Here is a 12,921-nt window from a genome sequence, read left to right as displayed (position 1 = left end):
ATTTCGTGAATTCTTATTGGGTAAGCATTATAATAAACCGCCTCAATATTTGCAGCCGTCGGTGGTAATGTCTCAGTCGTTAGTATTGTGACATAATTCTAATGTTAAGGAAAGATTTGAATGGAGAAAGCTGATGTGAAAGCAGCCTTGCTCCAACGACGCACTTCGCGACCGTTCTCTCTGCATGGCGTTTTGGAAAACACATGTTACATTTACAACCGTTGTAGAAAATATGCATAGTTTTGAACACTTGTAAGCCTAAATTCTATCGCTATTGGGGAACGGGCCCAGGACCAGAGCTAAGGCAGGCACAGCTCTTTATTTGTTTACAGGATGAGCAGCATCCTAGAGGCAGGTAGCCTAGCGGTTAACAAATATCATACCCCCTCCAAAAAATGCTGACCTACCACTAATGGTGAGAGGTTAGCATGTCTAGGGGGCATATCTGTGTGTCTAACTTTCTCGGTCATCATTATTCACGATTCATTCAGGATTATCCGTAATCATGGTAACATCCATATTAATGTAGAAGTGTTTAAAAACATATTGTATTCTTATTTACAATGAAAGTGACTCCAAAATGACAAAATACATTATTTACCATTCATTTCTATTAGGCACAAAATAATCTGAAACACAACCAAAACAAACAGCAAATGCATCCAACAACTGTGTGGAGGCACAAGCTTGATGAATATGGGACCAAATATATTTTACTACTTTAATACACATAAGTGAATTTGTCCCAATACCTTTGCTCCCCTAAAATGGGGGGGGGGGGGGGGGGGGGGGGGGGGGGGCTATGTACAAAAGTGGTGTAATTTCTAAACGGTTCACCCGATATGGATGAAAATACCCTCAAATTAAAGCTGACAGTCGGCACGTTAACCTCATAGTCATTATTTGAGTTCTAATCCAAACTTTTTGATTAATGAGTCAAAAGAAGAAAAAACACTTCAAAGTCCCAATATTTACAGAAGTCACTGTATATGGCACGTTTGTCACAATTCCTTTCCCACCTCTTCAATGTTAAGTGTCAGCAACAACAACCTGCATTGCTTCCTAAGAATGTAAGGATGTTTATGTAAGGAATGTAGGTCTTTAGGCTACTAAGTTTTATTTCTATTGTCAGCTGTTAACCATATTGTCAATCATCCTCCTGCACTCTAGCTTGGTCCCAGATCCGTTTGCTCTCTTGCCAACTCCATTGCTGTCAGTGTAAAGCCAAACATGTCATGTCTGGAAGAGAAATCCATAAGGAATTGACAAGAGATCAGAAACTGACTGGCACCCAGGCTACCTCCACTAATTAAAATACGAAGCAATCGCCATAAAATCATTACAAAAATCAGGTTTATTATAGTGTAAAAAAGAAACATAAAATCAATTAGAATGTTGGTTGAACCATTATAAATGCCCACACAGTTTTTAGACAAGTGTGAATGTATGTACAATAAGAAAAGAGATGCGATTTGTGCACTTTACTGCATGCACCCATCCATCCACTCCTCCCGCCATCCCATCTGGTCTCTATCAATCACTTTCGCATAATATCCCTGTTTTCTGACAATTCTTCTGCTACTCTAGACTCAGAAGTAGCTAGTTTCCACCCCTGCTCCCAAAAGTAATCCCTTCCTCCCTCTTCAGGCACCTAATCTCTGTCTTATCAGAGAGGTAGAGGTATCTCTCATTATCACCATCAACAGCCAATCAGAGGGCTGTCTGACCACCCTAAGCCAATTACAAGCCAGTGTCTGCGTCACAAATGGCACCCTATCCCTCATATAGTGCACTCCTTTTGACGAGAGCCCTATGGATCCTGGACTACTTTTGAACAGAGCCCTATGAGCCCTGGTCAAAAGTAGTGCACTATATAGGGAGTAGGGTGCCTTTTGGGACGCACATAGTATCTTAGTGCGGGGACTGTGTGCTGGCCCCGGGAGAGTCTGAGCGATCCATCTTCATCCCGGCCTCCAGCGAGATGGGAGAGGTGGAGGAAGAGGGAGGGAGCATGCCACTCTTACTCTCCAGGGAGGAAGAGGCAGACGTGGGGAGAGACACCACAATGTACTTCTGGAGGGGTCGCGACCCCCCCAGGCCGCCGGCCCCTCTGGACTCCAGCTTGACCAGAGGCTGCAGGGTGGAGGTAGCGCTGGCAACCGTGCTGGTCACCGAGGAGCCCGAGGAAGAACTCAGGGTGATCACCTGGAGGAGAGGGGAATATTACATTACACATCACAACACTTAACTAGGGCATCTAGTTTTTATCAGAGAAACTTGAAGGTCTATAAAAAAGGGAATGTATAGGATATCAATGACTGTATATTAAATGTTTAGTGAATCTAGGAGGACATACAAGAGTTAGAGTGAATACAAGAGTTAGAGTTGAAATACATTTGTTTTTGTTACTATTTCATATAATTGCAAATCAAGATGAAAAACAACAACAAGACTACCGCCCAGTACCTGCTGGGTGGAAGATGCCCCTGCACTGGTTGCCATGACGATGTACTTGGTTGCCGGGGGCGATGGCTGTGTTGGGGTGCCTGGTCGGGTGGACATGAGGGTGAGGGAGCTGGGAACCTTGATGATGCTGGGGGAACGGGACCCCCCCGACCCTCCTATCCCGCTCTGAGACACCGTTAGGGTGGGCCGAGGCTGCAACACAGACAGACAGATACAGTAGGACTTCAGATGAGGTTTTGTAACTTTACGTTGGATCATTACAGTTGCTGATATTGTCAGTTCATTTCAGCGTTGAGGCCAATTACATTTCAATTCTGGAAGTTAAGAGAAATTTAAATCAGTTTTCAATTAGGAAAATTTGAATTGGAATATAAATTGAACGGAAATGGAATTGACTCCAACCTTAGGCAGTTCATATACATCGTTTTACACATCTAGGTGCCCTACCTGTGTGATGGTGAGTGTGGTTCTGTTGACCTGCTGGGCCTGTAGTGCTGCCTGGGCCCGGGCCTTAACCACGTGGGAACAGAGCATGGGCCCCAGGTAACCGTAGTCAGCCCGGTACTGCTCCATGTTGTCAGGCAGGGGACGAGTCTTGGCGATAACGCTGGCACAGTGTTTCTGAGAGAGAAGAGGATATTAGTCAAGGATCTATGTCTCTCTTCCAGGTGGGTATGTGTAGCCAGTCTTGGACTAAAAAGCATGTTCAGTGGAGCTTTTTAGTCCAGAACTAGGCTTAATCTGTGTCTGGGAAACCAGCCCTAAATGCATGTAGCGGTCAATATAATATGTTGTCTGTGGTCCTATTTGTTTTAATAACAATAGAAGAATAAAACAAACATGTTTTATCATAAAGATGCATCTTCAATGGAATATTAACATTTTAGTCAACAATAATAAGTAGGACAATAACAGTTTGTGTTTGGCTCCTCACCAGTAGAAGGCTTTGGACGTGGTCTGCTCCTATCTTATCGATGTTGGAGACCACGGGTCCCTCAGACACAGCTTTGATACGAGCTCCTTCTACAGTGAGCCTGGGCAGGATCAACGTCTTGATCACCTGGCGGGGGGGGGAGTACACTATTATACCACAGCTCAGACCACGGTGAGAATATTCCTTCAAATGGCAGTACTCACGTCAGGTCCCAGTTCAGACAGTCCAGCGATGCAGCCATACCGTGTCGTCCACTGGGTCTTCTCATCCAACCAGCTCTGAGAGGAGGGTGAAGGGAAGGAGATGTTCACGGCTCACAACGACGCTTATTGTCTCAATCCCAGTATTATATGTTATTTCTTTGAACTAAAAACCCACACGCACTTCCTTCCAAGTAAAAGTGGATCAATCGGATGCATCTCCACGTACCTTGGTGAAGGTCTTGGTGATGCGGGACTGGATGTTGTTGGTGGTGGTGCTGAAGGTCTTACAGCTCTGGGCCATCAGACGGGCAGCGAAGTCCCTCAGAGCCCAGTGGTTGTCCACGTCAGGCCGCAAACACAGCTGCTTACTCACTATGCACGTCACCACCGCTGGGATCAACTCGTGCAGCTAGACCACGACAAGGGAACCAAGGGAGGGACACGTCAAATGGCAGGTGTTTTGATCAGCACTGAGTTGAGGTCTGTCTGTATCAAAATGCTCCAGAAATAAAGGTTATTAGAATTATATTTTCATTTGGTTTTCAGTTTACTGTGTGTAATATTGACCTGTGTCATGTGTCTTGCTTTAGTTTTCAGTTTACTGTGTGTAATATTGACCTGTGTCATGTGTCTTGCTTTAGTTTTCAGTTTACTGTGTGTAATATTGACCTGTGTCATGTGTCTTGCTTTAGTTTTCAGTTTACTGTGTGTATTATTGACCTGTGTCATGTGTCTTGCTTTAGTTTTCAGTTTACTGTGTGTAATATTGACCTGTGTCATGTGTCTTGCTTTAGTTTTCAGTTTACTGTGTGTAATATTGACCTGTGTCATGTGTCTTGCTTTAGTTTTCAGTTTACTGTGTGTAATATTGACCTGTGTCATGTGTCTTGCTTTAGTTTTCAGTTTACTGTGTGTCATATTGACCTGTGTCATGTGTCTTGCTTTAGTTTTCAGTTTACTGTGTGTAATATTGACCTGTGTCATGTGTTTTACTTTAGTTTTCAGTTTACTGTGTATGCTATTTAGTTGTGTTAGAACTCTTACATATTTCTCTAGGTAGAGTGTGGGGTTGTCCATGAGGGCCTTGACCATCCTCATCAGGTAGATGAGCAGGGCCAGGTTGTTCTGCACCACGTTCACACGGACCTACAGGAGGAGAGGAGGACGTAAGAGAGAGGAACAAGCTAAAGGTCACAGGGTCATGATCCCTACTGCACTGAAACACTTTGGCTCTATCTAAATAACTTGAACATGTCTCCCCCTCATCTCCTTTCCTTCAGCTGCACTGATTAGAAATGCTTTGATCGGTGAAAACAATATGGTGTAAGCTTATCATTAGGCTAACCTTCACCTGGTCAGTTCTTTCAGATCAGTGCAGTGAATAAGATGAGGATGAAGAAAGGGAAGTTTCGTTTCGACAATTGAGAAATAGCGTGTGCCATCAGCAGAAACCTATCTTGGAGGGTAGAATAGAGATTGACAGGAAGGAAGAGAAGCTCACCCCCTCAGAGATGAAAGTGCTGAATCTGGGGAGCATCTGGTAGAGCCCAGGGTCTGTAGCAATACTCTGTAGAGCCTCCTGAAGAAGACAAGAGAGACATACTGGGTCAGAGAGATGGCATTATAACGTGGCAACAATAACAAAACCATACACACAGAAATACATACAGAAATGCATACATACAGTCATGACCAACATGATTGGCGCCCTTGATAAAAATTAGCAAAAAATACTGTATAAAATAAATAATGTTCATAATTAGCTATATTGTATGCAAAAAAATGAAAGGAAAATTATTATTATTATTTTTTTTTTTTACAATTGCTCAAAGAAAGATATTTTGCTTTACAGGTATAACATATTTTCTCTGAAGAAGATAGGGGTCCAAATGATGGCACCCGTTTTCAATACACCCTCCCCTTAGGAGGATAACGGCACTATGCCTGTTTCTATCATGTTTTATGAGATTACAGAACTAAGACCATCCCTCCATACAGAATCTGTGGACTGCTCTCTTTAATTCAAACCACAGCTTTTCAATGGTGTTCAATTCTGGAGAAGGCCATTGCAAAATCCCATTCTTCTTTCGACGCCAAACCCACTGGTGTGCTTGGACAAAGAGCTCTATTTTCATGTCATCTGACCATAGCACCGGTTCCAATCTAAGTGCCAATGCCGTTTAGCAAAATGCAGGCATTTACATTTGTTGGATGACATTAAAATATAGCTCAATTGGTCACGCACCCCTGTGGTGGTTTTGAGAGAAGGATGTGATAAGCAGAAAAGAACCCCATACCTACTTTACAATATGGTGGTGGATCTTTGATGTTATGGGGCTATTTTGTTTCCACTGGTCCTGGGCTCTTGTTAAGGTCAACAACATCATGAACTTTACCCAGTACCAGGACATTTTAGCCAAAAACCTGGTTGACTCAGACACAAAACACTCGCACGTGTGCACACAAACACACACGGTTGACTCACAGCTCTCTTGGCCTCACAGGACCCGACGCAGGCCTCTGTGATCTCCTTGTAGTAGAGCTGCTGTTCCACTGAGAGCTCGTGAGTACTGCGGGGCTTCATCCTCATCAGACCCTCCTTCTTACCTGGGAGGGAACCAAACCAGAGGGACCGCAAACATTGATTAAATAAGAATAGCTTTTCTAGTATCCTTTTCACACTACCGTGCTGAGCCGAGCTGCACTTCACTGGCTTAGTTACGCATCTACCACAGCGGCTTGAACCGTGCTGGACAGGACGATGTGAAAACAAAATATCAGAGCCAACATAGTATGGTTTCGGTTTGACACGCCATGTGTGAAAAGGGTATACTTGTTCACATACGATTTTAAGATGGCGTACAGACACATCAGAAGCTCCTGACCTTTAGCCTCTGCAGATGTAGCTCCCTGGCCCTTCTGGATGGAGCCCTCCTCCTCCTGACCAGGCTTGACCACCTTGAGGGGCTCGGTCGACTCAGCCTTCTGCTGCTCTTTGGGGGCTGAGGGAAAGAGAAGGGGAAAGAAGTGAGATGGTATATACACATGATGGAAATGTGGTTGATTAGAGAAGAATGCTGCTTTACTCAAGTAGATGATAGAGAAGGATGGAAACAGACAAACACAGACAGACAGACATCTCACCTGGAGGTGGGTTCTCTGGTATAGCAGGCTGGACACCTTCAATACTTAACCAGTGAGCTGAGGAACAGAGAACAAGACAGGAGGTACAACAAGAGCTTGTATAATCAACAAACCCAAACACTTGTTCAAAGATAATACCATCATATGGATAATCTACAACAATGGAAGTGGATCTAATAAAATACAATCAACATCAGTACAAGTAGGCCGATACCTTTGAAATGTTTGAATGCGTCAGTATCATACCGGGTGGAGGTATATGTTTTTGTAAAATCAGCGCAACATTTTCACGAAACACAATAGAAGTATACCTTTGAGCGAAACGTCAAGTGGGACTCTAGGGAGGGGTGTGTTGATGATGTCACTAAGGTCCACCTCCTTCTCCTCGTAGAAGTGAAGCTCTCTCCCTCCTCCGCTGGCAAAGCGAAACGGGATGAACTCCTGCGACTGGAACCCATACAGAGGCTGTGGAGGAGAGGCCTCTATGAAACCAAGCACTGGGATGGCTAATACTCTGATGGTTGCACAGATACAGACTGAAACTGAAATGGTGCATGTATATGTGCAGTGACTTGAAACGTGCAAGTCGTGTGTAGTGACTTCTATCAATAACTATACCACCAATTAACTGATATCAATCAATTCTGTAACACTAGCAACACAAAAAACAGCTTTGCTTGAATTTGTACAGTGGCTTTAATCATTTATCTGATGATAGCTTAGTAATTGCTCTATTGACATTTTCAACCAAGTCTGTTTATGTAAATAACATCTCAAATGTTGCTTTCAATATAGCCTATATATTTAATTGAGGTCCTGTGAAAAGTTCTCCAAAAAAAGATCCATTCCTCCATGATTGCGTAGTATAGTCCCCCTCACCTCTACATTCTTCAGTTTAAGAGCGTGATCTATGTCGCTGGTTGTCAGTTTACGTCTCTTTCCGTGGTGCATAAACTTCAACGCGTCCTGGAATACAAAGGGAGGGGGAAAACAGAAAATATGAGCAAAGGATCACATTTCATAACATAATTACCCTGTGTTCATTGGTATTGATAGGAACTGAGGTGCAACATGTCAGAGTGAGTCATCCAATAAGAACAGATTCTCATTTTCCGCAAATCATTTTGCTAACGGTGTGCCCTACTGAACTCGGCCCTGCTCTTACCTGGGCGATCTCCTTTATTCTGTAGCTGACCTCCTCGCTCAGGGCGGCACAGCTCTCCTCCTGTAGCTGCCCCACTCCTATGGACTCTGCCATGGCCTTCATGGACTCAGTGGGCAAAACCACAGTGCACTGCTTCGGCCTCCGCTCCTCCGCCATGGTGGCTGTGGGATAGAGGGATAGTTGGGAGGTGAATGAGGAGAGATGTCAAGCTGAAAGAAAACTATTTTTCCCTTGTTTTGGGTTTTAATGGCCATGTTATAACTCACTTCCAGCTGCATCTTAGAAAACAAACATTGTTCTGAATCATTTAAAACGACTCATCTTGTTTTGGGTTCTAATGGCCATGTTATAACTCACTTCCAGCTGCATCTTAGAAAACAAACATTATTCTGATTCATTTAAAAACAACTCATCTTGTTTTGGGTTCTAATGGCCATGTTATAACTCACTTCCAGCTGCATCTTAGAAAACAAACATTATTCTGATTCATTTAAAAACAACTCATCTTGTTTTGGGTTCTAATGGCCATGTTATAACTCACTTCCGGCTGCATCTTAGAAAACAAACATTCTGATTCATTTAAAATGACTCATCTTGTTTTGGGTTCTAATGGCCATGTTATAACTCACTTCCAGCTGCATCTTAGAAAACAAACATTCTGATTCATTTAAAAACAACTCATCTTGTTTTGGGTTCTAATGGCCATGTTATAACTCACTTCCAGCTGCATCTTAGAAAACAAACATTCTGATTAATTTAAAACGACTCATCTTGTTTTGGGTTCTAATGGCCATGTTATAACTCACTTCCAGCTGCATCTTAGAAAACAAACATTCTGATTAATTTAAAACGACTCATCTTGTTTTGGGTTCTAATGGCCATGTTATAACTCACTTCCAGCTGCATCTTAGAAAACACACATTATTCTGAATCATTTAAAAACGACTCATCTTGTTTTGAACACAAAGCATGCCTCTGAATCCAGGCTACATCCCAGGCGGTCACTGTATCTAATGTTAGGCTTCTATAAATTCATGAATGGATGGTGAATGCAAGATTGCATAAATAAAAACATAAAAACTCATGATTAGAGATAAAGATATTACAGATCAGATGACTGACCACCAGCTTTCCCACTCTACTGTAAAGTCATTAAAACACACATTTCACCCCTCATTGAAGGCAGCACAAATATACTAGCTGCCAGTCAGCTGATGTTCACTCCTGTCAGAATGGGCAAAAGCTTTGCATGCATGTGTTTTCAACTTTACATAATATTAATAATACATTTCACTTGTAAAGCTGCATTTCAGTAGAGCTATCTCAAAGTAAAAGTTCAGCGTGACGGAGCAGCTCTCAGATGATCAGGGAAAGCATTCCATAGGCGAGGGGCAAGGGAGCAGAAGGCTCGGTCCCCCATAGTTCAAAGACGTGTCTTGATGCAGCAGGGAGTTGCTTAAAGCGGAGTGTGTGAGGTGACTCGCTGATTGAGATAAGGTCACTGATGTAGGTGCACCTCAATCCATTCAAGGCTGTAAATCCAAGGAGGAGGATTTTAAAGTCACTCCGGTAGTTGACCGGTAGCCAGTGGAGTTGGGCCAGGATCGGGGTGATGGGATCTGACTTCTTGGTTCTGGATTAGTTGGAGCCTCTGTAGTGATTTAGCTGGGAGGCTCCCAAACAACACATTGCCGTAGTCGATCCGAGAGAAGATGAAGGCATGGATTAGGTTATCTGCATCTGGCTGGGAGAGTGAGGGTATGACCCGGGCAATGTATTTACACTGAACAAAAATATAAATGCAACATGTAAAGTGTTGGTCCCATGTTTCATGAGCTGAAATAAAAGATTGCAGAAATGTTCCATAGGCAAAAAGCATATTTCTCTCAAATTTTGAAAGATTTTGTTTACATTCCTGTTAGTGAGCATTTCTCCTTTGCCAAGATAATCCATCTACCTGACAGGTGTGGCATATCAAGAAGCTGATTAAACAGCATGATAAATACACAGGTGCACCTTGTGCTGGGGACAATAAAAGGCCACTTTAAAATGTGCTGTTTTGTCACACAACACAATGCCACAGATGTCCTAAATTGAGGGAGCGTGCAATTGGCATGCTGACTGCAGGAATATCAGCCAGAGCTGTTGCCAGAGAATTGAATGTTCATTTCTCTACCAACGTCGCTTTATAAAATTTGGCAGTACGTCCAACCGGCCTCACAACCACAGACCACGTGTAACCATGCCAGCCCAGGACCTCCACATCCGGCTTCTTCACTTGCAGGATCGTCTGAGACCAGCCACCAAGATAGCTGATAAAACTGGGGGTTTGCACAACCAAAGAATTTATGCACAAAAGTCTCAGGGAAGCTCATCTGCGTGCTCATCGTCCTCACCAGGGTCTTGACCTAATTGCAGTTCAGCGTCGTAACCAACTTCAGATGGCAAATGCTCACCAACGATGGCCACTGGCACGCTGGAGAAGTGTACTCTTCACGGATGAATCCCAGTTTCAACTGTACCGGGCAGATGGCGTATGGCGGCGTGGAGACGAGCAGTTAACTGATGTTAACATGGTGAACAGAGTGACCCATGGTGGCGGTGGGGTTATGGTATAGGCAGGCATAAGCTACAGACAACAAACACAATTGCATTTTATCAATGACAATTTGAATGCAGAGATACCGTGATGAGATCCTGAGGCCCATTGTCGTGCCATTCATGTACAGCCCCATGACGCAAGGATCTGTATACAATTCCTGGAAGTTGAAAATGTCCCAGGTCTTCCATGGCCTGCATATTCACCTGACATGTCACTCATTGAGCATGTTTGAGATGCTTTGGATCGATGTGTAAAAATAGCATGTTCCAGTTCCAGCCAATATCCAGCAACTTTGCACAGCCATTGAAGAGGAGTGGGACAACGTTCCACAGGCCACAATCAACAGCCTGATCAACTCTATGTGAAGGAGATGTGTCGCGCAAATGGTGGTCACACCAGATACTGACTGGTTTTCTGATTCACACCCCTACCTTTTTAAGGTATATGTGAGCAACAGATGCAGTCATGTGAAATCCATAGATTAGGGCCTAATTTCTTTCTTTCAATTGACTGATTTCTTTATATGGACTGTAACTCAGTAAAATCTTAGAAAAGGTTGCATTTATATTTGTGTTCAGTGTAAGATGGAAAAATAGTGTTTTACATATTTGTTTTATGTGGGCATCGAAGGACAGAGGAGGATCAAACTTGACTCCTAGGTTGGAGATGACAGAGGACACGTGGATGGCCTGGCCAGTGATTGTAGGGCAGATGTTTGCAGCACTGGTAAACTGTTTGGGTGTCCCAATAAGCAAAGCCTCAGTCTTGCTACTGTTCAATTGGAGAAAGTTTTCTTTCATCCATTCCCTGATGTCCTCTAGGCAGCTGCTGAGTTTTGCTTGGGCAGAGATGGTGTCCGGTTTGGTGTTTATGTAAACCTGGTTATCAAAAGCGTGGGAAGTTGATGTTATAATCTCTGACGATTTGGCCGAGAGGGAGCATGAAAATTATAAACAGGATTGGCTTGGAGTGGGTCACGTCAATTGCCTGAGGGTCAGGCTGCAGAACTGGCAAGTGATCTTGGACCCCGGTGTCCATGTTGTACTGCTCGCAGTTCAATTTGCTGATCATTTTCCTACCAGCTCGTCTGCATGTTTTCCATAGACTGAGCTCCTTCCACACACTGTAAAAAATACTGTTTTTCTAATGGCAACGTACTGGTGGCCAGTTACCTGTAAGTTAATGTTAAAAAGTACAGTATGTTACAGTGCTGTACTGTTAAACCAAAGTTTCTTTGGAATTTAGGGTAACATACTGTACTATATGTTTGCAGTAACTTACAGGTGACTGTCTGCCATTTATTTACTGTAAAAACAACAGCATAATTTTTTTTTTACAGTGCAAGGTTGTTCTCATCAGTTCAAAACTCTTTGTGTGTAGTGGAGGAAAATTGCTGCCATTTCTTAATCTTTGAACCAGCCTTCGGTCCAGGAGATAAGATACAATGAGATGGGAAGAAGCTCAAGCCTGGTATTTGAATTCAAACAATTAGCCAATTGATTGATTACATAGTGTCAACAGCCTATAAAGCTACGTTAGGCTTCTTCTTTAAAACTCAAAGAGAGCGAACGGTAGTAATCGAAATGTAACAACTTACTGGCATGCAGGCTAGTTAGCATAGCTAGCTCTTAGACCGTTCCAGCCTAAGTTACCTACCCGGTCTGAGATTTGACCCGATAGTATGCAAGCGAATTACATATCAGAACCAAAAACAACATATGCAGCAGATTCTGCGATATATCTGTTATTCAAACAATTTGTATACAGTTCGGTGCATTTTGTTGATGTAATGGTTAGCTAATGCTAGCGAGCCAAGTTGATTAGCCTAGCGCTCTTACCTTTCTAAAGTTACCAATACGGTCGTTATACAGCAACAGGAGAAAGTACAAAATTATTCAAAACAAACAAATACTATTTAAATGTTTGACAGTGGTTCGTTTGCCAACCTAACTAATTACAGTATTTATTTATTTGTAGATTTATTTTTAACTGATTTAGCTATGGTTTGCAGCTCCGAACCCTTTTTCAGAAAATCCGCCATCTTGTTTTGTTTCTCAAGGTCCTCAAACATGTTTACTTGAATTTAATGTCATCCTATATTTTGAACCGTGGTAAATTTGTATCTATGGTGGTATACATTTTTATGTAGTTGGTCTTATTGTAAAATGTACTTCCAATAATTATTTCCTTACAATATACTATTTTTTAAAACGATTTTAGAAATATTTGATACTACACATCTGTAAAGATTAGTTGGATGTTTTCACCAATCGGCTAGTTCTGCCTGTCAGTGATGGTTCTAGTTTTATTCTGCGCTATTTGCCCTAAATCTACTTCCTACAACGCATTCCTACCCTAATCCACAGGTTTGAAAGGAATGTCATCATAATATTTCATACACCTATCC

General features: G+C 42.7%; 1 protein-coding gene across 1 annotated transcript; it reads right to left on the bottom strand.

Annotated features, from left to right (window-relative positions):
• Positions 1 to 1,336: 1,336 nt before the first annotated feature.
• LOC129862914 (transcription initiation factor TFIID subunit 6-like) lies at positions 1,337 to 12,570 on the bottom strand. The gene is made up of 15 exons (XM_055935016.1): positions 12,353 to 12,570; positions 7,913 to 8,073; positions 7,627 to 7,713; positions 7,059 to 7,212; positions 6,748 to 6,804; positions 6,489 to 6,605; positions 6,089 to 6,210; positions 5,105 to 5,182; positions 4,648 to 4,749; positions 3,830 to 4,012; positions 3,604 to 3,678; positions 3,401 to 3,526; positions 2,914 to 3,087; positions 2,467 to 2,658; positions 1,337 to 2,205 (listed from the first exon to the last, which is right to left on the bottom strand). The coding sequence occupies exons 2-15, from the start codon at positions 8,066 to 8,068 to the stop codon at positions 1,912 to 1,914; spliced, it is 1,917 nt and encodes a 638-aa protein (XP_055790991.1). The 5' UTR covers positions 8,069 to 8,073; positions 12,353 to 12,570; the 3' UTR covers positions 1,337 to 1,911.
• Positions 12,571 to 12,921: the final 351 nt, after the last annotated feature.

Source organism: Salvelinus fontinalis, chromosome 9 (assembly GCF_029448725.1).
Source record: "Salvelinus fontinalis isolate EN_2023a chromosome 9, ASM2944872v1, whole genome shotgun sequence".
Lineage (NCBI taxonomy): Eukaryota > Metazoa > Chordata > Actinopteri > Salmoniformes > Salmonidae > Salvelinus > Salvelinus fontinalis.
Note: the sequence above shows the minus strand (reverse complement) of the source record. Positions and strands in the feature narration are given on the sequence as shown.